We start from the raw sequence: 26,413 nt of genomic DNA on the forward strand, positions 1-26,413 counted from the left end.
TCTTAACCTGTCCTATGTTGTTCCCAAAAATATTCATGTTGACCTCATTGACCTGTGTGGGCAATCCCGAATATATTCATGTTTACATCGGAACATTTTTGATACTAGAAGAATATATATATCATTACCAGAAGAAATGGCTAGACTTCAAATTTTTAAGTTACATGTTGGTAATACTCCATGCACTTTAAATGAAGATGATTTCAAGACTTTAGCAAAAAAAACTGATGGGTAAGAAACATAAGTATATGTAGTATTGCTTTTTTTAGATGATTGTTTTTTGATACATATTATTTGAAAAATATTAGAATAACTGTTTTTATGGGATATGCTTGATTTTATTAGTATGAATCAACCTATAACATCTGGAGATTTTAATAGATTGTTTTTCCTAACCTATTTCAGTTTTCATTTTAATTAGTTTTTCTAATGTTTTCCCCTATAAAATTTTTTCATCAGAAGATAATGATCTTATGAATTAGATTTTTATTCTCTCTCTCTTTGAGTATTTAATCATTTTCTAATTCATTCTCTACTAATTATTAAACTGCTTATACTATCTTGAAGATATCTGTTAGATCAATGGTTCCCAATTAGTAGTACGCGTACCCCTGGGGGTACGTGAAATTGCATGAAGGGGTACGTGCGGCGATCTAAAATCGGTCGATTTAAAATTTAAATGCACAGGTGAAGAAATCAAAAAAATAATGGGTGGACCATCAAAAAGTCAGCAATTTACAACATGATGTCGAATGCACAAATTTGTTTATTTATAACTAAAAATATTCTCGAAATTTCATCAAAAAAATGCTTTTGTGACAAAATCTAAATGAAATTCTTATGCAAGAAACAAAAATTGTACAATTAACACAATTTGTGTTAATTTTACAATTATCATTATTATCATGTCAGTGAAGCAGCAATGAAATATTTATTACCATTTTGCACAACATACCTCTTCAAGAGTGGATTTTCGGCCATGACAAACATAAAAACTAAACATCATCACCGACTTCAACTCGAAGATGACTTGAGACTGAAGCTGACCAAAAAGCAACCAGATTTTACAAAGTTGTGCAGAGAAAATCATGCACATTTGTCACGTTCAAATTAAATAACCTTATGTTATTTTCACTATTATTAGAATTGTATTTTAAAGGTAATAAATGTAAAAAAACTTATTCTATTTATCACTAGCTGTCTACCCACGGCTTCACCCACATTATATCGAATTTTCTCGTGGAAGTAAGATATTTTCTCACAATAAAATATGGCCTATGTCCATCTCCAACATGTAAGCTATCTCTGTGCCAAATTTTATTAAAACCTGTTCAGCGGTTTAGACATGAAAAGGTAACAGACAGACAGGCAGAATTACCTTCTAATTTATAATATTAGTATGGATTAATATGAATTTCTGCTATAAGGGGTACGCGAGTTTGAGCTCTTTCTTGAAGTGGTATGCAGGAAAAACTAATTGGGAACCACTGTGTTAGATCAAGAAACCTCAAAGTGACTTATGTTTAAATGTACAGTGGAACCTCACATAACGAGCATAATTCGTTCCAGAATCTTACGCATAATGTGAAACACTTGTTAAACGAAACAATTTTTTCCATATAAATTAATGTAAAATATGATATGTTCCATGCTGAAAAAATACTCAAATATTTTGTGTATAATGTTTAGTCAAAGAAAATTATACAATATACATTGTTAAGGAGCATGAATCATCATCATCTTTTCTTCTAGTGTGGAATGAACCAATCTGAATTGCAAATTCAATTTTCAGAAAACAAAAAACAATCAAAATTTAAATTGGTCATTAAATTTAATATAAGATGGCAGCATAACTGCCTACTTCTAGTCAAATTATTTAATTTCTAATATTTAATTATAGCCTTTACATAGCCCAATAACTTGGCATATCGTTTGGCGTATTTATTATATAACGAATTCTGGTTGTTGATGTTTATATGTAATATGTGTGAACACAAGTTTGGAAAAATGTGTGATCACAAGTGACACTAAGATGCTAGCGAAAAGAGTGCTAAACACAGACTGATGTATCATGCCTACAATCTGGGACTTCCCCTCTCCTCGTCACTCGTTATGCAAAATGTCACTCATTAAGCAAATCATTTTTTACAATTTGTTTTGATTGTTATATGAATTACTTGTTTTGACAGGTGCTTATTAAGTGAGGTTCCACTGTATATAGTAGTAAGCTCTTAAATAAGTGAATGCAAATATATATTTTTTATTATTGCTTAATTTTAAAGAATCGTTTTTTGATTTTTGTTATTATATAAGTTGTTAATGTAATTTTAATAAATAACAAATTTTTCATTCATTTGTGGCCAACATGGTAGAAAAAAACAAAGATTATAATTCATATCCATTTAATATATTAAACTGATTAACCTGTCCTTCATTGTTTCCGAAAATATTTGTGTTGACCTGCATGGGTGATCTCGAATATATTCATGTTTACATCGGAACATTTTTGATACTAGATGTCGCTATGCGTCACGATTTTTATATTAAAACAAACTTTTAAAATATAATTTTTTTTGTTTTTATATTATTCAATATATTTATTTTGTTTGCGAAACATAAAAAAATAATTTTTTTATGATACAGTAAACACGATTATTATTTTTAAAAAAATTTTTAGGCTTAACATCAACGAAAATTCAACATGGCGTCACAGGCAACAAATAAAAATTTCAATGTCGAATAGGTTAATAGATGATGATGTAACATCACATTGATCAGTTTCTTCAAATTGTCATATCAAAAAGAAAAATTAATTTTGTTAATCAGATATTCCATAAACTTCTATCATAAATAATCATTAGTCAATTTCTGTCTTTATTTCCTAAAACTATTTCATAAGAAATTTGTTTATTTATAAAATTATCTCAAGTAAGAGCTGATATTTTTTTAATTTAACAATAGTATAAATTTGTGATATTATTTTTTTGTTTGTATGTTATTAGATAGTCTAAAAATAAATTTTATTTTTGATAGTTACTCTGGAGCAGATATATCAGTCCTTGTAAGAGATGCTTTAATGCAACCTGTAAGAAAAGTACAGACAGCCACACATTTTCGACGGGTAAATTTACTTTTTAAATATTTTAAAAGTTTGTAAATGTTTCTTCAGGAATATCATATGTATTTAAATTTATCAATAAGTAAGTTAGTAAAAGGTATTGTTAATAAATATTTCATTAAATAATGATGATGATATTGAACTTTTAGGTTAGAGGCCCATCTCGAACTGATCCAAATGTTATTGTAGATGATTTATTAACACCTTGTTCTCCTGGAGTTCCTGGAGCTATTGAAATGTCATGGATGGATGTGCCTGGTGAAAAACTATTAGAACCTGTAGTTACAATGGTAAATTTATTTTATTAGTATTATAGTTAATATGTTTATTATTATATTACTTTATCTATAATTGTTTATATTATATATATTTTGGATAATTCAAAAGTACTTGCAATTAGTGTTAACTCATGATCACATACAATAATGATTTTCTTTGCCAACTAATTTTTTTGCAGACATTTTTTTACCAAATTGACAAATTGCATACAATTTTTCTTTATTGTCATATCATGGTGCATAAAATGATGATTTTTCCACTCTGATGTCATCACAAATTACATCATGACGGTCTCTCATGATTGTTGCAAGTAGTAGTAATGACTTCATGGATATAAGATATTGATATAATCCATTGATTTTTCATGCACAGTTATGCTGCACATAATGGCATGGTCTGCAAATTCTATGATGTTGAACACACATCTTTATAAGATTTTCTGGGGCACTATGGCCTTCAACAATTTAAATGTTTTTGTGACTTTATTTCATGCCAAAAATACAGAAAAATTCTTTTCTGTTCCTGAAAAATGCTTCAGTGTTTCATTTATTTTCAGCTGAACTTGTTTTTGTTAGCCCATGCTATCACAAAGTTTGGGAGTGGGAGGCCTTGTATGGGAGAAGGGTTAAGGACAATATTCTGTAAACAAAACCATATCTTGTAAACTATACAATAAACTTTGGCGTGCACACAGAAGACACATCACAAGACAGTACTCAAATTTGAGGAATGGCAATTATGTACAGCATAATTGTGCATGAAAAATCAATGGACTTATGCATGCAATCACATGAATAAAAACTGCTTATGACTGTAGGTTAATGTTGACAATTCTTTGATACTCGGAATTAAATTCTAGGAATTGTGTCCTTATAAGAATATCATCATATTCTTAGGAACTTAAATAATATAATGTGAATGGTCATGACTTTTGCATCAAAATTTTTTTACAACAGTCAGAGCTTTTGTCCATTGCTTTGAAAACAACTTTAAACCACATGCATAGATTTTGAAAGTTGTGCTTGTATTCAAAATAAAGTTTATCTGTTATCTATGTTCAAATAAATAAACTATTAGTAACTTATTTTCTTATATTAAACATCCTGTTGAAAGTTTTGTTTTAATAGTACCATTTATATATATATAAAAGTTTAATTTAATATTTAGCTTATCCTGCAGTAATTATCAACAAATGACACAAAAATATAATGTTAAATTGGTGACAAATGTAGATATTAGGAACAAGTGGATTAAGCCCCAGGAACAAGCAAGCTGAAGTATGTGGAGGTTGGGCCACCCCACATAGGAATAAGTGAAGGGGCAAGTAAATGGAGAGTTTGGTTGAAGAAAAAGAATGGGGCAGCAAGCCCCTATTTATTTAAAAAACCCAGCAGCAAGTTGCATAACTTTCCTGGCAAAAACACTAAGACAAACACAAAATTAAAATGGTTTAAGGCACCATTTGTTATGAGATTTTGTTTAAAAAAACTTGTGTATTATTAATTATTATAAAATGGCAAAAGGTTCAATTTTGAGGGTCAAGATGGGCTTTATAAAATATTGTAAAATCTGTTGATGAGTAAAATTTTCATTAAGTCCAATTCCACTCAAGATATGACACTTGGCTTCCTCTATCTCCCCACCCTCTTGACTTTTAATCTTCAAAATTTAATAGCATTAATGCCCCTTATGTACAAGTTACCATGCCAAATTTCATTTTTTAATCATTACCTCATTCTGTGATATTAAACAAAATAGACACCAAAACACACATGTACACAGAATTTTTTTCTGTTTTGTTTAACTTTTTTGGATTCAGGTGATCTTAAAATGTAGAGATTTGCAAAAAGGCCCAGAATGTCAAATTTGACACAATTCCAATACTTTTCTGTGTTATATACATAAGCCAGGAAAGTAAAAGCCCATTGAAATTTAACATGTGTATTTGCTAGTGAATCAATAAAATTGGGATTCACAAATTAAGGCATGAAGATATTTAATAGTGATTGATTAGTCATTTTATTAGAGGCTTGTGCATTCTATTGTTTTTGTCAAGTTGAGTAATACTTGATTATCTAATAAATCTGAATCTATTGATCTAGAGACTTCTATAATTTTTTAATTCCTGTGGTTGGATCCTTTTATCTAGATTTTCGTATGCAAAGTGCAAACATTAATTTTGTTGCAAATTATATAGAAATGCAATTGAAATATAAAAATTAATAAAACAAGGGTATGATAATGATACTCTGTCACTTTGCTATTTCTAGAAATCTTTAACCCTTTATGGCCTGACGGGACTTTCTAGTCCCACTATCTTTGATATCTTTTATTTCATAGTGTATGCATTATAGCTTTCTGGGACTTACATTTTATCATTGTATAAAGTGTTCTTTTTTTCTTCTATAGGGTAGTAACTTTCAAACTGTTCCTGTTTTAGTTTTGTTGAAAAAAGTTTCACATCGTGTGTTGTCTGAATGGTAGTAGCTGATACTATATGGTAGTAGCTTTCTTTGTTGCCAAATTCTACTTAATGTTTTCAAGTTAAATGTCTTTGTATTTTTTAATATGTATTCTAGATATGTGTAGTTTGATTTTAATGTATTATGTTTGTAGAATTAATGGTTTGCAAGCTGTATGAAGTCAAAATATGTTTGGGACTTATAAGTCCCGTCAGGCCTGTAGGAATCTTTTTTGTAAATGTTAGAAATTTGTATTTTTTACATTGTGCTTTATAAATTTATGAATTTGTTTAACATTTTTATAGTTAATATACATATAAGACTTATATATATATATATAAATAATTTTATATAAAAAAAAATTTTATTTGATATTGATACACATCAAAGCCATATACAAAATGCACATTACGTAAAGTTTTCTTGTGTGTAAATGGGAAAAAAATAGCTTTTTACATCTTTACTAATCATAAATTATTAAACCAATAAATTTTATTTTAGTTTTGTCATGCATTTTAATTTTTTTTCATATTTTGACCTTATTATACAGTAAAAGTTAACAAATACTTAATATATATAATTATGCATTTAATTTGCAAATATCTATGATAAAAGATCTTTATATAAAACAAAATTATTTTATTTTCGAAATATTAAACAAGAAAAAACTTGTTAAGTCCAAATGTGCTCTAAAAGCCTGACGGGACTTTTAAGTCCCATAATTAAAAAATTTTTAATTTACATTTTAATTTTTTTTTATTTACTTATCTGTGAACAAACATCTCTTCTGATGATATAATAAGAAGAAAAAAAATTTTTTATCAAAAAATGAAAATTCGGGCTATAAAGGGTTAAAATAAAGTTTGCAAGATTTTTTAAGACCACAAGAATCTTGCTGATGATAAATTCATAGATAGTTAACAAAGATTTAAACATCATAAATGATTGGTTAAGTTTATGAATTTGTTACATCTTATAATCAAATAACTCTTCAAATGATGAAAAGAAGCAATTTATGAAATGTTGACAGATTTGAGAAAATTTCACTTCTTCATTCTGTATTACATTTCTATATTTTGGTCAAATAAAAGCTTCTCTACTGCATAGTTAAATCATTCCTTCTTGTTTTCCTGGTTAAGTCTTCAAGGTTGGGTTACTTACTGTTAACCAAAGTCAAATCAAAGGCACAAGGAGTACATTTTCAGAGAAGAAAACATTTAAATGTAACTTTAAAAGGGAATTGAAGGCAGTAAATTTAAATAAATTTGTGCAAATTATTTCTGTAGGGAGGGATAACAATTCATACTAACATTTGTCTTGTCAACAAACATCTTTATTTTGCCAATTGCCATAGATGTGTTTTGAGATAACTTTCCTCTCAGTATTTTTCCTCGGTGTATTTTTCTTTATTCTTTATTAGTTTTGACAAGACCTTTGTAATCATAAAACATTTGTTATATCATTGTGCTTGTTATGCACTTATATTTGATTTTAAAAAGAATTTCTTAAAATTAAATCAGTTTCTTGCTTTTTTTTAATCATCTCTTCAAGGTTGTACATTTTAAAAATAAATTTAAGAAATGTTTCCTTGATATGTAACTTCTCAAGAAGACTATTTTGAACAATATTAAAAGCTTTTTATTGTTTTAATTCTATATATTCCTGAAACTTAATTCCCAAATCTTATTTATGTATGTAAATTTCCAAATTGTACTCATATATTGATATGTTTAAACATACTGTATAACAATATTTCTTAATATTTTAACTTAATAATAAATTTCTTTTAATTTTCTGTAGAGTGATGTTTTGCTCTCATTAGCAAATTCTAAACCAACAGTTAATGATGATGATATGATCAAGCTTCGTCAGTTTATGGATGATTTTGGACAGGAAGGTTAAGAAATTCTGGTAAATAAGCTATGTATTTTTTATAATTGGAATATATATTGTTTAAATTTATAAATATATTATATGAAAGTTTTTAATTATATATTAATAAAATCTGAATTTTCAAAAATTGCTAATTACAGTTTTAAATTGAGGCAGTTAAAAGTTAGCAGAAATATTCTTTACATTAGTACAATGATGAACAACCCATGGGCTGCACATGGCCCAAGAGATCCTAAAATATGGCCCTTGAGGGCTTTGACAATATAATTTTATTTTTCCTGTTTTTTTCCCTCATGTTATCATGTAATCCTAATTAAGCTAATATTTGTGATAATGAACTTTTTCAGACTAAACTTTCTAAGTAAAATTTATTAGCTTAAATTATATAGTCTGTTTCAAAATTATAAACACACCCAACATTTTTTAATAACAAAAACATTAACTATAGTAATGTATTTATTATATTAGTATGTTGTTTACAACATCAATTTAAACATTTTCTGAAAATTTTAGAGCAATCTGACAATTACAAAAACAATTATCAGAAATTTTCAATTTTTGAGTGTTTCAAAAGTATAAACACAGATGATTAAAATTAGTATAATAATTTTTTTATTAATTATTAGTTTAATTCGTTGTCAACAGAGGGGAGTAGCATTTATTATTAAAAACATGACACAAATTTTAAACAGTTTTTTGTGATTTAAAGCAATGCCTCATGGAAAAACACTAACAAAGTTGGAAATATGTGAAATATATCAACTAAAAGGATTAGGATGATCTCTAAGACAAATTTTGGCAGCTATGAATCAATCTACACATGCTGTGAGAAATGTGTTAACTCAGGGTGGAAATTATGGCAGAAATAAGCAATGCAAAAGGCCTAAACTCCTTACACCTAGAAATGAAAGAAAGGTTTTTCAGCTACTGACAGTCAACAAGTTGTCTGTCAGAGAAGCAGCATCAACATTGCCAATTGCAGTTTCACCAGCAACTGTATGGAGATGTATGCATAATCATAAAAATGCCAAATTTACCAAAATGACTGCTAAACTGAAATTAACACAATTGTACAAAACAGCTAGATTAAAGTGGGCCAAAGACAAGATGACATGGAAAGAGGAATGGAAACAAATAGTCTTTTCAGATGAAAAAAAGTGGAATTTGGATGGACCTGACAGTTATAGTCACTACTGGCATGATTTGAGGAAGAACGAAGAAGTCAGAATGAGCAGACAGCAAGGTGGAGGATCTGTGATGGTGTGGGCAGGATTTGGATGGGGAGGTAAAACAGATATTGTATTCATAGAAGGTAGAATGAATTCAGAAAAGTATCAAGAACTGTTGTATCAAAATTTAATAACTTTTGGACCACTTATTGGGGGAGAAAACTGGCAATTCCAACAGGATAATGCTGCCATTCATACATCAAAGTCAACTAAAAATTGGTTTGCTGAAAAAAAAACTTACTGTAATTGATTGGCCATCACGGAGCCCTGATATGAACCCGATAGAAAATATTTGGGGCATTATGAGTTGTCTTGTTTATGGCCAAAACAGACAATACAATACTGTAAATGAATTGAAATTAGCTATTATGGATTGTTGGGAAAATATTAAACAAGAACAACTTCAAAAACTAGTAAAATGTATGCCTGATAGAGTATTTGAACTAATTAAATCAAATGGTGGACCTACAAAATATTGAAACATCACAAATTGTTTTTTTGTGCACATGTGTTTATACTTTTGAAACAATCAAAAATTGAAAATATGTGATAATTTTTTTTGTAATTGTAAGATTGCTGTAAAAATTTCAGAAAATGTTTAAATTGATGTTGTAAATGATATTTTAATATAATAAATACATTACAATTGTTAATGTTTTTGTTATTGAAAAAAGTTGGGTGTGTTTATAATTTTGAAACGGACTGTAATACTTGTTTACATATCATTAGCATATATCGTATGGAGTATGATGTTACTTAGCTGGCTTAAAGCCTGCAACTCTCTAAGAAACTGCATGTGGTTCATCAGAAGCTTATGAAGTTTACTTGTGGCCTGTATCCAGAAAAGGTTGCTCATCATTGCATTAATATAAATTATAAATTTCAACCTTAAAAGATATAATTGGGTTCAATTATTCAAAAAGTCCAAACCTTCAAATGTACAAAAATGGGTTGAAATTCTATAAGATTCAATATTGTCCAATTTTCATTTTACAAAAACAATCTAACCTTACAGCTACTATTAACAATTTAAAAAGCTTACCAACTAACCGTCTATATTTTGTTTGAAAGTGAAAAACTTTAATGTTGATTTACTTATTCTAAGTTCGTTGAGGGTTGTAATTTTTTGCATAATTGGGTCCAGTTTTAATGTATTTTTAATGAAAAACCAATTGTCAAATGTTCATATCTGTACGGTGTTAAGTGACAATTGACTTTTTTAAAAAATATCAGATAATATAAAATGTTTAAAAAACTTGATTACTATCTGTTTCTTTTGGCCAATATTTTCCATAAATAGTTACTACATTAAACACAAATGAAAGAGTTTTTTTTTTGTAGTTATCCATTAAGATATTACAATTCAATTAAATTACTTTTATTAATCTAAAAGTAAAAAAAAAAATATAATACAGAAATATTTGTGTATATATATCATTGAAATATGATGAAAAAATAAATCTTTTATAAATGGAATAGTTGTGTAAATATATATTCTTAATAATCCATGTAATAAAATATATATATATAACTTTAGTATTTCCTATTTTTTTGCACTATTTATAAAATAAAATTAATATTAATAGTTTATTCACAAAAAGGGATACATTTTCTGTTACAGGGATGATACATTTGATAGGGAAAAGTTACAAAAATTTTTAAGGTTACAAGTATAAAAAATACTCTTAATATCCTTAATTACAATGCCAGATAATAACAATCAGAATAACAAGGTTAATAACACAGAAAAAATAACTTTTATAGAATAATATCAAATGATAAAATTATTAAGTTAGATTTCTATGGTCTTGATGAAGCAACTATATAGTTTCTGTAAATCTTATATTATCTTTATTTATTCATTCTAAAACCAAGGAATAGACCACATTGAATTATTAGTTTAATTAGCTTTTTTACAGACACACTACGGTGACATTATTCACCACTTTATTCAGTTGGGACGCTATTTACAAGTCATGTTTCGGGCATTAGCCCCTCTTCAGCCAACTAAACATTAAAATAAAACATGAGAAATTATACATATAAATATGTGAGTAAATCATCCCGTAGATATAACATTTAAAAAAAAAACATACCTCAAAAGTACATATCACGAGCGTACAGATGTCGTACAGGATGGACAATTTCATATTCTATATATCAAGTGGACAATAAACAGATTGACAATACTCGAAGCTGACTGCTTGATGACAGGGCTTTCGAATATGACGTTCTTTAAGTTTATACAGATAATTCAAATAAATAAATTGAAATCTATAAACATTTTTTAACAATATTTGTTTTACCTGTAATTTATATTCGTATATCATACCAAAATTCACACAATAACTGTTGTAACTTTTTTTATGACGAGTTTCACGCACAGTCATCACGGCAATACTATTTGGTCTGCTAATTTACATATATATCAGTGAACTTATTTAAAACTATTNTAACAATATTTGTTTTACCTGTAATTTATATTCGTATATCATACCAAAATTCACACAATAACTGTTGTAACTTTTTTTATGACGAGTTTCACACAAAGTCATCACGGCAATACTATTTGGTCTGCTAATTTACATATATATCAGTGAACTTATTTAAAACTATTACATTAAATTGTTGTGTACAAGTATTTGTTTTACCTGTAGTTTATATACGGACATCAAATTCACACATTATCAGTTGTAGCTTCTCATAAAACAAGTCTTGCATACAGTTATCACGACGACACTATTTGGTCTACTAATTTACATATATTAATGAGCTGATTTTTTGAAACAATTTCAGTATACAATGGAAAGTTGTGTACAAACAGGAATCATTATATTAATCTTAACTTATATTATTTCCAGATTTTTACAATCATTTATTTATACATGAACTTTAAACTTTGGTGATTATCGTCATAATTAAAACCAATAGTCACCAACTTAATTACAATATTTTTATTCAGTTCTCACTAATTTTAATGCTTAAGTTTTTATTTATACAATTGTTATTTTTATTTTTAATAATCTCAACACTCTCTTTAAATTTTCTGTTATATGTTTTCTTCTCTTTATGTAGAATCTGTATGTTAGTTTTATCTATGTTGCAATTGTTTAGTACACAATGATCATGGAATACTGAGTTTAATCGGTGATACTTCAAATCAGACGTATGTTCTTTAACTCTTATTTTTAGTTTGCGTTTTGTTTCACCTATATAAAAACTGTTGTTTTTACATGTACATGGTATTTTATATACAATATTTTTTCTTTCTTCTTTATTTATTTTTTGTTTTTTTATACTTTGTTTAGCCTTCAATCTGGAGAATAGATTTCCATATTTTGGAGCACGTTTCATATTATTTTTCTTCATTTCTGTATCTATTTGCTCATACATATTTTTTATGTATGGAAAACCTAAATATTTTACTTTTGTTTTGGTAGTGTTATCTATTATTTTTTGCCATTTATTAATTAATCTGATTGGATATCCGTTTATGTTGAATTTTTTCTTTAAATTATCTATATGTTTATTTTTAATAATTTCGTTACTGGTTCTATTTTGTATTTTTGTATACTCCATATGAAAAACATTCTTTTTGATATACATAGGTATATTAGAGTCATATCTTATTGTAGTTTCAATTGAACACGGTTTTTTATAAGGCTCAAATTCTACTTTATTTTCTTTCCTTGTGATTAAGAAATCTAGGTACCGTATACTGTTGTCAACATTATTTTCCTCTTCAAAAAATTTTACACACCTGAACCATTTACGGTGTGATCATGCAAAAGATCGGTAAACAAACATTTTTGAACCCCTTCTGGGCTCTGTTTCAGGTTCCAATCAGTTTCTATAAGGACGTTCGATATCTGTTAGAAGTAGAAATCCATTTGATCATGTCGTTTAAAGCTTGTGTTCAAATTGTAGGTTCGAATGGATTCACACAATACAAGTCGCGCATGCGCAACCAGTTTGCCCATTAGAGTTTGATGGGTGAATTAGAGCGTATTGTGAATTAACTCCTGCCAGGACATCGACAAACAGCATCTCCTCTTTAAAATTTATGTAGATTCCAGGGTGTCTGATGGTGTTAAGAGGGTCCTTTCCATTACGTAAGATGTTGAAAATGGTGGGACACCTCCTAAAAGCTAGACATAGCTGTCGTTTGCTGGCAAGCTTAGCGTATAGAGATTATAAGTACAGATTGTATGTGATGGCAATATGCTCTATTTCTTCAAGATGGCCATCCTCAACTTGGTTTGATTCCTGTGCATTCTCAGAATATATACGTTGCTGATGTTGTATTAGCCTATGTATATGTTTGTGATACCCGTGTTGGGTGGCAACGTGGAGTATGTAGGCTAGTTCGGTATCCCAAGCCTGGATGTTAGATGAATGCGTAAAGGCTCTTCTGATTAATGCTCTAAAGGCTGCAGTCTTGTATGAGCTCGGATCACAGGACCTGGTCGGAATATATGATGATGTGGATCCGGGTTTATGATATACTGACGTATAGATTCCCGAGCTATCGACCTTAATGCTTATGTCCAGAAAGTGTACTTCTGATGGGTTAGATTGCTCTATTTTGAGAGTCAACCCATACGGGTTATTGTTGAAAGAATTGACAAATGTTGTTGCATCTGGGTTTGTTTTCCAGACAATGATGATGTCATCTATGTACCTCCTATATAATTGGATGTTGTGGAGGTATTGAGGGATTACCTTGTTTTCTAATTGCCGTACTACCATTTCACACAGGTCCCCAGAGACTGGGCTTCCCATGGGTGAATTATTTGTATTTTCTTCTTCGATTGTAAATTGTATTTTTGTGTCTATATTATTTATTATTTCTTCTATTTCCTTAATTTTAACTTCTGTATTTTTGTATATAATTAAAACATCATCGACATATCTTTTATAATATTTTATACCAGGTATATTTCTGATTCTTTCGTCTATATCAATCATTATAATTTCTGCGAGTTTTGGTCCAATGACCGACCCCATACTAATTCCATCCTCTTGTGTATAATATTTTCTTTCTATTTCTATTTCTATTTAATATTTTCTATAAAATAATTACTCTTATATGTGAATTCCAACAGTTCTATAATTTCAGGTTCTACATTTATTTTCTTAAGTTGATTCTCTATTAGTTCCCATTTTATTGATGGATACATATCTGTCACATCTAGACTGGCTATTTTTGACATATTTTCTATTTTTACTCGTTTGAGATCAACTAGAAGGTCATCTGTGTTTTTGATAGAATATTTTGAATTTTCGTAATCTTTGAGCTTTTGTTTCAAGAATTTTTCCAAATTATATAATACAGCAAATTTAAAGTCTACTATTGGTCTTACATTTTCATCTTTCTTATGGGTCTTAAGTTGTATATTTAGTCTTGGCATTCTGTCATTATCCTCATATAGGATAAAATCTTTTTCATTTTTGGTAATTTTTTTAAGTTTTTGTAATTTTGTAATTCTATTTTTTAATTCTTCGTATATAATATCTTTGGGGTTAATCGGTAGTTCTCTAAATTTATTCCCTTTTACTATTTCTAGTTTTTTTAACTTTATCCAATCTTGAGTCACAACAATAACTTGTTTAGATTTATCTGCTGTTATAATATTTATCTTATTATCATTTAGAAATGTATACAGGTTTTCTATATCGTTTTTATATTTATAATAATTTTTATCCTTTATCTTCATTTTTCCTTTTTCTTTCGTAGTATATTTTTTAATTATGTTACTTAAGTTAATTTTTAGAATTTTAGAATTTACCTCTGTTAACTCATTACACATATGATCTAAACCTGGCACTATATCTATGACTTCCCAATCATTAGGTCCGTTAAAGTCCAATCCTTTTTGTATTGTCTCTAGGACATCATTAGGAATCTCAATTTGTGTTTTGTTCAACACTAAAGATTTTTTCCACTCTAATATCTCTTCCATAGAAGGATACTTAAATTTTTTTACCAATTTATTATGTTTGTTCATTTTATATTTATCAACAATGTTTCCGTGTGAATTCCTTGTTTTATCCCCTTTATCTTCAAAATAAACATTCTTTTTCTGTTTGTTATATTTTGTAGCTCACGTTTTAATCTTCTAATTTTTATATATTTAAATTTTATAGCAGATTTTAATATTTTTTGGTTTTTATAGTTCCTATCGCATGTTGGAATGTTTTCAATGATAGACTTTGGAAGAGAAAGTATTCTTAACTGTCTGTTCTTTTTAAGGTGTACCTTTAGGTAATTTAAATCTACTAGAAGTTTATCTATCTCACCTTTTATCTTTTCTTGATGTTGAACTGTACACATGTTTCTTTCTTTTTCGGATGTTAACTGCCGTTTCTATATTAGTAATTTCATTATATTAGTAATTGAAGAGGGGCTAATGCCCGAAATGCGACTTGTAAATAGCGTCCCAACTGAATAAAGTGGTGAATAATCTGCCAAGTGTTGAATAATGTCACCGTAGTGTGTCTGTAAAAAAACTAGGTAAACTACAACATGGTTTCATCAGAATCAAAAAAAATATTAGTTTAATATTAAATGAATTACATAAACCTATTAAGCCTTGACAAACCTGTAACAAATGATTAAGCATAAGCAAAAGTCTCTCAAACTTTTAGCCTTTTTAACTTAGATATAATCATTTATTTGTATCATAAGACTGTAATTGTCCCACTATTAGAATCAATTGGATCAGGAACAATAACACAAAAATAAAATAAAATTAATGTTAAATTACTTTTTTAATTAGAGTTAGGAAATTCATAGAAAATTAATTTAAGAATTTTATAATATATTCAAAGTAAACAAACATTTTTGAACCCCTTCTGGGCTCTGCTTCAGGTTCCAATCAGTTTCTATAAAGATGTTTGATATCCGTTATACGTAGAAATCCATTCGATCATGTCGTTTAAAGCTTGAAATTTGAGTTGTAGGTTCGAATGGATTCACACAATCCAAGTCGCCCATGCACGACCAGATCGCCCGTCGGACTTTGATGGGTGAAATTAGAGCATGTTGTGAATTAATCCGGATATAGTAGCAAACTTCTCCCAGGCCATTCTCCTCCACGATTCGCCTCCTATTGAACACCTCAAATGGCTAGAGGCTATGCACATATTTATATCTTCCATTACCAACNTATATATTATATACATACCTACAAGAAAGACTTCAGCCGTAAATGAGGTGTTTAGCCAGAGGGTAAAGGGAGAGGAGATAGACAGTAGAGAAAGGTAGGATCCCTTTGAATGGCATATGTATGGCTACAGTACCCTCTACGGCATGCAGTTTCTAGGCTGCAAGGCCATAGGTTATACAAAAGCAAAATAAAGGAATTGCTATAACATGAATTATTGCAGCATATACAGATTAAACTGTGATCCCTATAAAGCAATTTAAACTTTGGGAAAAGGTTATAGCTATTCCTTCACCTTGATTTTTCATAACCTGTATACATTCCTCCTAAAAAGCAAATGGAACATACATCTTTTCACTATTTAAAATTTATTGCATCTAACTTTTAATACTAACTGTGACCTTCTTGCATGGCAAACAACAAACAATTTTCAAAGGCTGTTAAGTTATATAATGAACATTAAATAAATCAACTATTTAAAATCAGTTTAATAGCTCAAACAGATGTGTGATTTTTTTTTTTTTTTTTTTTTTAATTTTGTAAAAATATGGTTACATAGCAAAATGAATTATTAGATCTGTGATGTTTGACTTTATATTTGTTCCATATAAATTGAAATTTTCAATAAATGATAAATATATTATTTTATCTTACATCATAAAATTTTTACATTAACATATCTACACAATAAATTCTAAAAACTTCCTTATTAGTTTGTGTTCAGAAAATCAAAATCAAGCATTTCAGTATAACTGGATAATGGTCTAACATTGGGATTAAAAAATTTTTTTTATTAAGAGTAATCAATGAAAGAAATATGAAAATTAATCTAAATATGTACAAAGAATGCTAATTTCTAGCACAACAAGCTATTTAGAAATATTGAAATATACATCTTTAAAATTTGTGCACAAAATCATGAATTACTTCGAAATGTCAATTTAATCAAGAAATAAAATTACCTATTTTGATATATTTGTGGCATAATACAAATCAGCCTTAATAATATGATATTAGAATATAAAGTTTTAAAATATCCCTATTTTGTACACACAAATTTATTATTCTGTATAATAATGATTATGCCATCATGATGCACATTCATCAAAGAAAGAATTATAAATTTTAAATAGAACATTCATAAATATAATAAATATGATTTTCAGATGACATCTTTGTCTGGAAGATCATTAAATTAAACACAAAAATTTAATTGAATTCATGTTACTTTGTTGAGATAACTTTTAATGTATAATTGTTCTGTTCTTTGAATTACTCTATGTAAATGAAAAAATATAAGAAAACAATACAAATAGATTGTATATTTTTCAAATTATTGACTGAAAATTTTTATTTATTGTTTAAAGGAAAATGTTTCATATGTTTCAAAGAAAGTTAAACTGGTGATAGTATTAATTTTTCAGTTGACTCGGTCATTATCAAATAATTCATTTTAAAATTTATTTTCATTATTTAAAGTTAAGTAGTGAGCAATAAAGAATATTAAAAATAATATGAGATTAATGTTTTTCTAATACTGTGACTTAATAATTTATTCTAATTATTTTTACCAGCTTTTTCAGTGGTTTGCAATTTTTTAGAGTAAGGATTTAATTATATATTAAATATACATTTTATAACACTACTTTCAAAACATAAGTTCAAATTACAAAATTTAATTTGACTATTATTAAAATTAAATTGACACTATTGTAATTATCTTAAATTTTAAATCTCTCTCTTTTTTTAGTTTGGTTGAATTTCATGAAGTTCTATTAATCTGATGCTTTTATAGAAATGTGAGTGACAAAATAAGCAGCCTTATTACATATATTTTCAAATAAAACAGTAAAAAAAAAATTTGTGAAAAATTATTACAATAATATATATTTAAGATATGTATGAAAAATACTGTTATTTAATAAGATTTTAACAAAGAAGTAAGTAAAATTAGGATTTCACACAACTTTGTTGTATTGAAATAGAATTGAGGCAAAGCTGGAATGAAAGAACTGATCTTTGCATTTGTTAGGTACAGAAGAGGGGAACCTTGCATCTGATGGTCATAAACAGGCAAACTTTCCACTTGCTGCCACAAAAGAGCTATCCTCATACCTGCTAGCCATGGGAGAGACAATCCTTGCACTTGTTAATACAGAGAGGCAACCCAAGAACAAAGCAATCACCATCAATTGCTTTTTTCTTGTGTTTTGTTCATTTTTTGTGCTTATTTTTCATTAGGTGCATGTAATGTTGTTTTTTTATTTTTGATCCTAAATTCCATAGACATGTTCAGTCACATCAGGAAGCACAGATATTGTCGCTATGATCCCACTTTACATCAAAAATAAAGTCATGAACCCCTATTTTTACATTTAAATGGACTTATATTTTTGGATTCCTCATCTCAATTTATAGAAAATGGCAGTGTCTTATCAAAGTAGATCAATCAAATTTTGAGATTGCAATTTTGAAGAGGCTTTGTTAACACTCTGCCTCAAACATATAATAAAAGTAAACCAAATAATATAATTAAGAGTTATATTGTCTGTTCCAAAGAAGTTTTTCCATATCATATTCTGTTAAACTATCTTTTTCTTGTACTGTTTATGTAGTTAAGAATTGTATATTGCATAAATTTATTTATATTTCAGCCCTTAATTGAAATTTTCCAAATTCATTAAGCTAAGGTATAGTTTTTTTAACTTTGTGTTTTATAATCATTTGCATTCTATAAGAGTTGTGCCATATATAGTCAAAATGGAGTTTTTGCCCTTAATTTCCTTTATTATAATGGAAATAAATTTGCACATAAATTTTATTTATACAATTGCCAGAATTTTGCTAAATACTTACATCATAAAATAAAAAATGCATAAGAATTATTTTGAATAAAACTTCATCTTTACTATTACCAACAGGTAATGATCCTTAACTATTTTCCTTAATTCTAAATTTAGTTATTTTATAATCTATTTTTGGTTATTGGTAAGGTTAATCTTATTTAGAAAATAATGTTTTTATTACATACACTCACATTTTTATATTATTGTACAGTAAATACATATTGAATATTGTATATTTAAATTCTATGTAATTTTTTTACTTAAAATATTTATAACAAATTAATTTATTTGTGTCACTTGAACACAATTAAAAACTAACTGTATTAGTAGAACTTACTAAAATTCAACTGGAATGATATTTTAATTATTTGAGTTAATTATGTACAAAATCTTTTAGTCAATGTTAAATTTAATTTTTATCTGATTAATCTATACTTTAGTTTTTAATATGATGAATTAAATGTCTTGTTAATTATTTTATAAAATCATAAATATGCTTACAGCTAGTGCATAAATTTTGGTCATAGATAGATTTGTATTTTTCTCATGAGTAATTGATTCAAGTATTACATAAAGTACACTATTTGTCAAATGACTTTATAGCTTTTGAAAAAAAAAATATATATATATTATATACATACCTACAAGAAAGACTTCAGCCGTAAATGAGGTGTTTAGCCAGAGGGTAAAGGGAGAGGAGATAGACAGTAGAGAAAGGTAGGATCCCTTTGAATGGCATATGTATGGCTACAGTACCCTCTACGGCATGCAGTTTCTAGGCTGCAAGGCCATAGGTTATACAAAAGCAAAATAAAGGAATTGCTATAACATGAATTATTGCAGCATATACAGATTAAACTGTGATCCCTATAAAGCAATTTAAACTTTGGGAAAAGGTTATAGCTATTCCTTCACCTTGATTTTTCATAACCTGTATACATTCCTCCTAAAAAGCAAATGGAACATACATCTTTTCACTATTTAAAATTTATTGCATCTAACTTTTAATACTAACTGTGACCTTCTTGCATGGCAAACAACAAACAATTTTCAAAGGCTGTTAAGTTATATAATGAACATTAAATAAATCAACTATTTAAAATCAGTTTAATAGCTCAAACAGATGTCATTTAAGAGTATTTAGTTAGATCCTAATGTGTGTAAATTATAAGACAATTTAATCAATCAAACCATTATGTACAGGTATACCTCGACTTACGTCGTTTCGAGTTACGTCGTTCCCGATTATACGTCGTTTGTCAAAAAAGTATATGGAAAAATAAAAATCAAGTTTAAGTCCTTTTATTCGACTTTACGTCCGTCCGCCACAAATATTGAAGTCGTAATATCACTAGAAAAGCGTTTAAAGCACAAAATCATATTAAAATATATACATTTACAACTATGTACTTTATTTACAGTACAGTACATGCATTCGTAAATTTAGATTACTTTTTTCTGTACTCTATTAAAAACTAAAATTTATTTGTTTGTGAGCTTAAAATAACCATATATTATTAAAAATGCATTAATAAATAAAATACAGAACTGGGANCGAGGCATAGGCGGTGGCCCACGTCGTCCATGCCTTACGCCGCCCTTGGTCATAGAAATGATGTAATTTGAATATAAATTATTTATAAATACGTATGTCAAGTTATATTTTTATTACGACGCAAAATATATTTAAGAGTTTACGGCCACTGTGCCGGGTGAGACATTGTTGAAACAAAAAAAAAGTTATGCATTCCATCACGTACATAAACAGTGTCGTAATTCGCCAAATGCAAATCAGCAAATTCGTAAAATTTTTTGTTTATTTTGAACAATCCGGATAATCGAAAATCCGGATAATGGAGGTTCTACTGTATTACAATATAATTTTTTTTTACTTAAATAACATTTCAATGAATTCATCAGTTGCTTTGTTTATAAAATAAAATATTTTGAATTCAAAGTTCATCATATTTAATTCATATTTTTAAAATAAGTTGTTTGATAAACATAAATAATCAAATAATTTGTTCTGTTGTCATTTTCAAATATTAGCTTTAAATTAATTGTTTTGACAAGTAATATATAGACTACACTAAATAAAAATTAAATTTTTAGAAGATGTTTTGTTTAATATATTAATTAGAAACTAATTATAATATGGCAAGATTAAAAATTATAGACTAAAAAATCACTGGCATTTTCTTGGATTTTTGCCCTTTGATTAATTTTTTATTGTATTAAATATTTATATATTTAACCACATTATTTTCATAAATTATAAAATATAATAATTAACTAAAGTTTCCCCCACACCAGATCATACAAGACAAAACATGTACACTCTGTAACCAATACCTGGCGTGAAAAATCCAAACATAGGTTGGCAAACGCTTTCGATTTCCTCTTGGGCTCTTCTTCACTGGTAAAAATTATTTTTTTTGAAACAGCGCATGATTGCCTTCCATATTTGAACTTCTAGAAGTGAAGCACATTCTTATTTAAAAACATTTGATTATAAGAATCCAGTTATAGTGAATTTGGCCTGAAGAAGAGCCCAGGAGGGGCATCGAAAGCATTTGCCAACCTATGTTTGGATTTTTCATGCTGAATATTGGTTACAGAGTGTACATGTTTTGTCTAATATAAAAACTTTTGTTAACACATTTTTGAGTATAGTAATAGGATTTAAATATTTGTGTAATAAATTACTGATTACTATTTGAATTGCATGTTATTCTTATACAAAAATGTCATCTAGCCTATCTCTTATTTTTCTCTTTCTGTCCTACAGACACTAAGACAGCCTTTGTCCATGCACATTGTGAGTGTGACAATGTTCTTTCATACAATAAATAGTTGTAAATGGTACAGTCATAATTTAATGTGTAAAGAAACTTCAGAATGTTGAATAGTACTGTGATGATTAGATATTATCTTCATGGCTCTATCATATAGGGAAAACTTTTTTAAAGAAGTCATCTTTATTGTTTCAACAGAAATGTATTTTAGATTATATATCTCATTGGTATGTTTTGGTTGGTTGATGTTTGCTATTTTTATGAAATGGAAAAGTACATTTAAATCTTTGTTATTAATTTATAGACAATGCAAGATCATTGTATTTTAGTAATATTTAATATTTTACCATGTTTTACCTTTCTTTTTACCAAAATTTTTATTTCATTTATCCATTTTACATTCAGTTTTTAATAGTAAAGATTCACTACTCAAAAAACCTTATAAACTGTAGCTGTATTTATTATCCAATTCAAACGTTTTCGGTCATCTTTAATGACCTTTATCAAGATCAAACAAAATCAAATGCTGACAGATTTGTATTAATTAACAATAAATGCATTTTGGAACATTTTTAAAACATTTTTAGTGTGCAATCTCGTGCCGTAGGTTATCACTAAAAATGGAAAATAAAATAAGATACATCAACAAATACATAGATGCAAATAAAAATATACTAAAACACAAAAAATAAAATAAAGCAAAAACATTAATGCATGTGTAGAGCAACCAGATTGCACACATAATATGCATGCTTTTCTAAATGTCTCACTAGTTACTGCCACTTTGCCAAAGTTTTTAATAGTAAACAAAGTTTTAAGTTTTTTATATATTATTTTATACATTTACATAGTTTATATAGTATTATACTTTTTATTCTCAATCTCATCCAGATTTTATAAATCATTAATACATATTTAAATGTACAGTACTTTTCCGATACATAAAAATGCATTTCTGTTGAAATAATAAAGATGACTCTTAAAAAAGTAGTTATTTTACCTTGTATGATAGATCCATACAGATAATATTTAATTATCACAGAACTGCTTCAGAGTGACCTATAGTGAAAACTTTTCATCTCATCAATTTCAGTTTTTGTAAATAGTTTTGTATAAGATAGATCAGAAATAATTTATTAAAGTTTTGAAAAGTGGAGGAAAATATTGAACTATTTCATGTGATGAAAACTAAATTCTAGTGGCTAAATGCTTAATAAGGATGCAATCTATTATTCTGACGACCTGGGATCAAATTCAAATGGGTTGAAAAACTCCAGGAAGTTTTTTGGTAGTGTTCCATCCAGATATGTCAGGTTTTCTCTCTCACCACCTAGTCACTCTATTGTGGGCCTGACTGAACTCATAATGGGCTTGTTAAAAAGGCCCTCTTAATGCCACAGAGCAGGAAGAGTTAAAAAATCTTGTCCATTTTTTCAATAAAACTTTTTAAAATATTTTTACTTTGTTTTTCAGATACTCTGTATTTAAAAGTCCTTTTCCTATTCATATTAAGTAATAATTTCCTTGGTTTCTAAATCTTATAATTGATGCAGTTTACCATAGATGGAAATTTATGGTAAACTTATTTTATTTACATTATTAACATTCTATTTTAATGACATTTTAAAAATATTTTAAACAAAATTTATATAGTATTTTTATAGAAATAGTATTTCATATTAATGTGTTTTTTTTTATTTAAAATTTTTAAAAAATTTTGATAGTCATTCTTTCAACTTGAATTTTAACATGAATTTAAATTTTTAATGTTAAGTGTTTATAGCAATGTCGTCACAAATTATAATTTTATATTATTATAAATTATATTATANTGTCCCGATTTAGAGCTTAGACTCTCAAGATGTATGATGATGCTTTACCATAGAGCGGCAGAGTATCCTCGATACAGCAAAAGTTTAGGTTAAAAATTCTATTTACATTATTTAGATAAAAAGTTTTAATAAAATATTCATTCTGTAATGTTAATTTAAAGTAACATTATCAAGCTTATGAAGTATTACTCACATAATTACAGGGGTACAGATGATTAATTCCTGTAATTATCTAAAATTATTGCAAATCTTAACTTTTTAGCTCCAGAAAATTGTTAAATATATATATTATCCAAATAAAACATTACAGGGGTATGATATTAAAAATTCAAAATTTTATTTTATTGTAATCAGTGCATACTTGCCAATGAAAAGAAATTATAATTGGCAATCATATTTCATAATAATAATTACTATTTTAAGTGATATTCAGTTTAGCTAACTTTATGAATGATCTCCGAATTAATGGACATTATATTACAATCATATTTGGCAATTCTAACTTAGAATTTTTCCAGTAAATGTATTGTTTAGTAAATTAATTCTTAAAATGTACTGTCATTCAGATAACTTACAGCAACTCTATAAACATAATAAAAATTATTTCTTTTATAATTTAATAATGTAAATGAATAATAATTTATCTGAGTGTGGGGGTATTACCTTTGGATTATTATTCCCTTTAACAGTATGCCTAATATAGGTACTGTATTGTTATTTTGAAAAACATTATTCTTGTAAGAATTTTACATAAAATATAGGCCTACTATTGAGTATCCTATAATTTAAAAAAGTTTAAGGAATTTCAATATCTGGCATTTTTTAAAATGTTTATTCTTTATATATGTATATAATTTAAGAATGTTTGCTCTAGGCATTCAAGAAAGCAGACCCCGAAACAGTGCAGGAATGACGTTGATAGGAAGACTCTCAACAATTGGAATTTAAAATTAGTAATGCTTGTCGGAGAGATTCAAAAAAGTGTAATATGAAAGCATTGTTGCTTTAATACACTTACGCTACTTATTGTATATGCAAATGAAGGTCACTTTGTTTATATTTAAATCTAAATAAAATGTTTAGAGTAATTTTTAAATCATTTTTCTACAACCGGAAATATAATTAAACTGCAAACTTTTATCAGATTATTTTGACTTGATTTTGTGAGATAGTAAATATGTACTTTTATACGCAAAAATATTCAGATCTGTTCGTTAATAAACGTTTTTTTTTTTTTTAAATATTTAACTTGATACTGCTTTGTGCATTGCGCCAGGCTTATATAAAACAATATCAAGTTAGTGGCGTATCCAGGATTTTAAGGAAATGGACGCTTCTCAGGTCAGATTCAGAGGACTAAAATACGTGTCATTGTCGCTTTTTGGAGAAGAATGCTACTCAATTACCTTAAAATATGCCTTATTATATTTATTTTTTTAAAAGACATTTTGAAACACATACGGAACGATAATAATTTTTTAAAATATAATAACACAAAAATGAAAAGGGAACTCGGGTACATTTATCGAGAGCCACAAATAATCCTTCAAAGAGCCGCATGTGGCTCGCGAGCCGCAGGTTAGCCACCCCTGTTATAGACTCAAATGCGGGGGAAAGGAGAAAGAGGACAAAAGATAAAGAAGTGAGGAAGGTTGGAAAATTAAGGGTCCATATTGCATAACAGGAGGTCTATTTAACCTTTCTCATTACTTTTTATCTTTAGGTCTTTTTCTCCTTTCCCCCGAATTTGAGTCTATACTCCTTTGAGAGCCAACTCCAGCTTTATTTAGTATACCTTTCTCATTCACACATTTCTAAGTATTTGAAAATATTTCTTTTCCACTCAAAAATAAAATATGTATAAAGGTTTACGGCTTTGTGAAACTTCTTTTTTGAGTTGATGTCGTTGAAATAAATAAATAATTTAAAAAATTTTCGGTTTTGTGTACACGTTTATTGGGCCGCATTCAAACTTTCCTTGGGCCGCGGGTTGGACACCCCTGTTTTAGACAATACAAAAAAAAATAATAATAAATCTGTGACTTTTTAAATAAATTTTTGTCTTTATGTGAAAAATAAGATATGGTACTGTATTTAGATATTATTTTACATTCGCAAAGGTTTTTCACACAATTACAGTATTATGAATGCCCAAGAAAATCGATACTCTGGCGGTATAATCAACAGTCCTAAAGAAATAATAATGCCAAACGTATTCTAATGGCGCTTATTTATAATTATTATAATGTGAAATTCCAAAAAAATATATCAAAAAATGGAATTATAGAAAGAAAATTGTTTTTGTTGTAATTATCATATTTATTCACTATAAAATATATTAAGGTTTGTTATGTATAACCTCCGAAATAATTTACAAATCAGTTAGTAAGAAATAGACATTATTCCGCCTGGACCACTAGAAACTTTTTTCTTTTGCTCTACCGAATGGTCGGAATAAATTGTATTTTATTATAGCATAAATCATTTATATATATATATATATCTGTAGGATACATAACGAGATTAGATTCTTTATTTTGCAAACATTCAATTCCTGGTCCAAAGACAGATGTTTATAAAAGAATTTAAATCTATGAAACATTTTGGGATAATTAAGAACCGAATAAACATGTAGTTTTCTTTTTTGCGATTTTTCCAATGTCACCTTCAGTAAACGAACTTTCCAATCGGTAGCAATAGCACAATAACTGTAATATCAAAAAATGGAATCCATTGAAGGGTATACAACCAATTTTCGGACAGAAATCCGGATACGTGTTTGAAGATGGCATC

General features: G+C 27.8%; 1 protein-coding gene across 1 annotated transcript in view; it reads left to right on the plus strand.

Moving 5' to 3' along the window:
* LOC111629280 (vacuolar protein sorting-associated protein 4B-like) overlaps positions 1-24,749 on the plus strand; it is a 57,315-nt gene extending 32,566 nt beyond the window's left edge. The window contains exons 7-11 of the mRNA XM_023373162.1: positions 98-231; positions 3,034-3,121; positions 3,268-3,408; positions 7,660-7,770; positions 24,495-24,749. Of these exons, the coding sequence (XP_023228930.1) occupies positions 98-231; positions 3,034-3,121; positions 3,268-3,408; positions 7,660-7,761 (465 nt within the window). The 3' untranslated portion in view covers positions 7,762-7,770; positions 24,495-24,749. The remainder of the gene's footprint in view (positions 1-97; positions 232-3,033; positions 3,122-3,267; positions 3,409-7,659; positions 7,771-24,494) is intronic.
* Positions 24,750-26,413: the final 1,664 nt, after the last annotated feature.

This window comes from Centruroides sculpturatus, unplaced genomic scaffold (genome assembly GCF_000671375.1).
Source record: "Centruroides sculpturatus isolate CEXI.00-Female unplaced genomic scaffold, Cexi_2.0 scaffold516, whole genome shotgun sequence".
NCBI lineage: Eukaryota > Metazoa > Arthropoda > Arachnida > Scorpiones > Buthidae > Centruroides > Centruroides sculpturatus.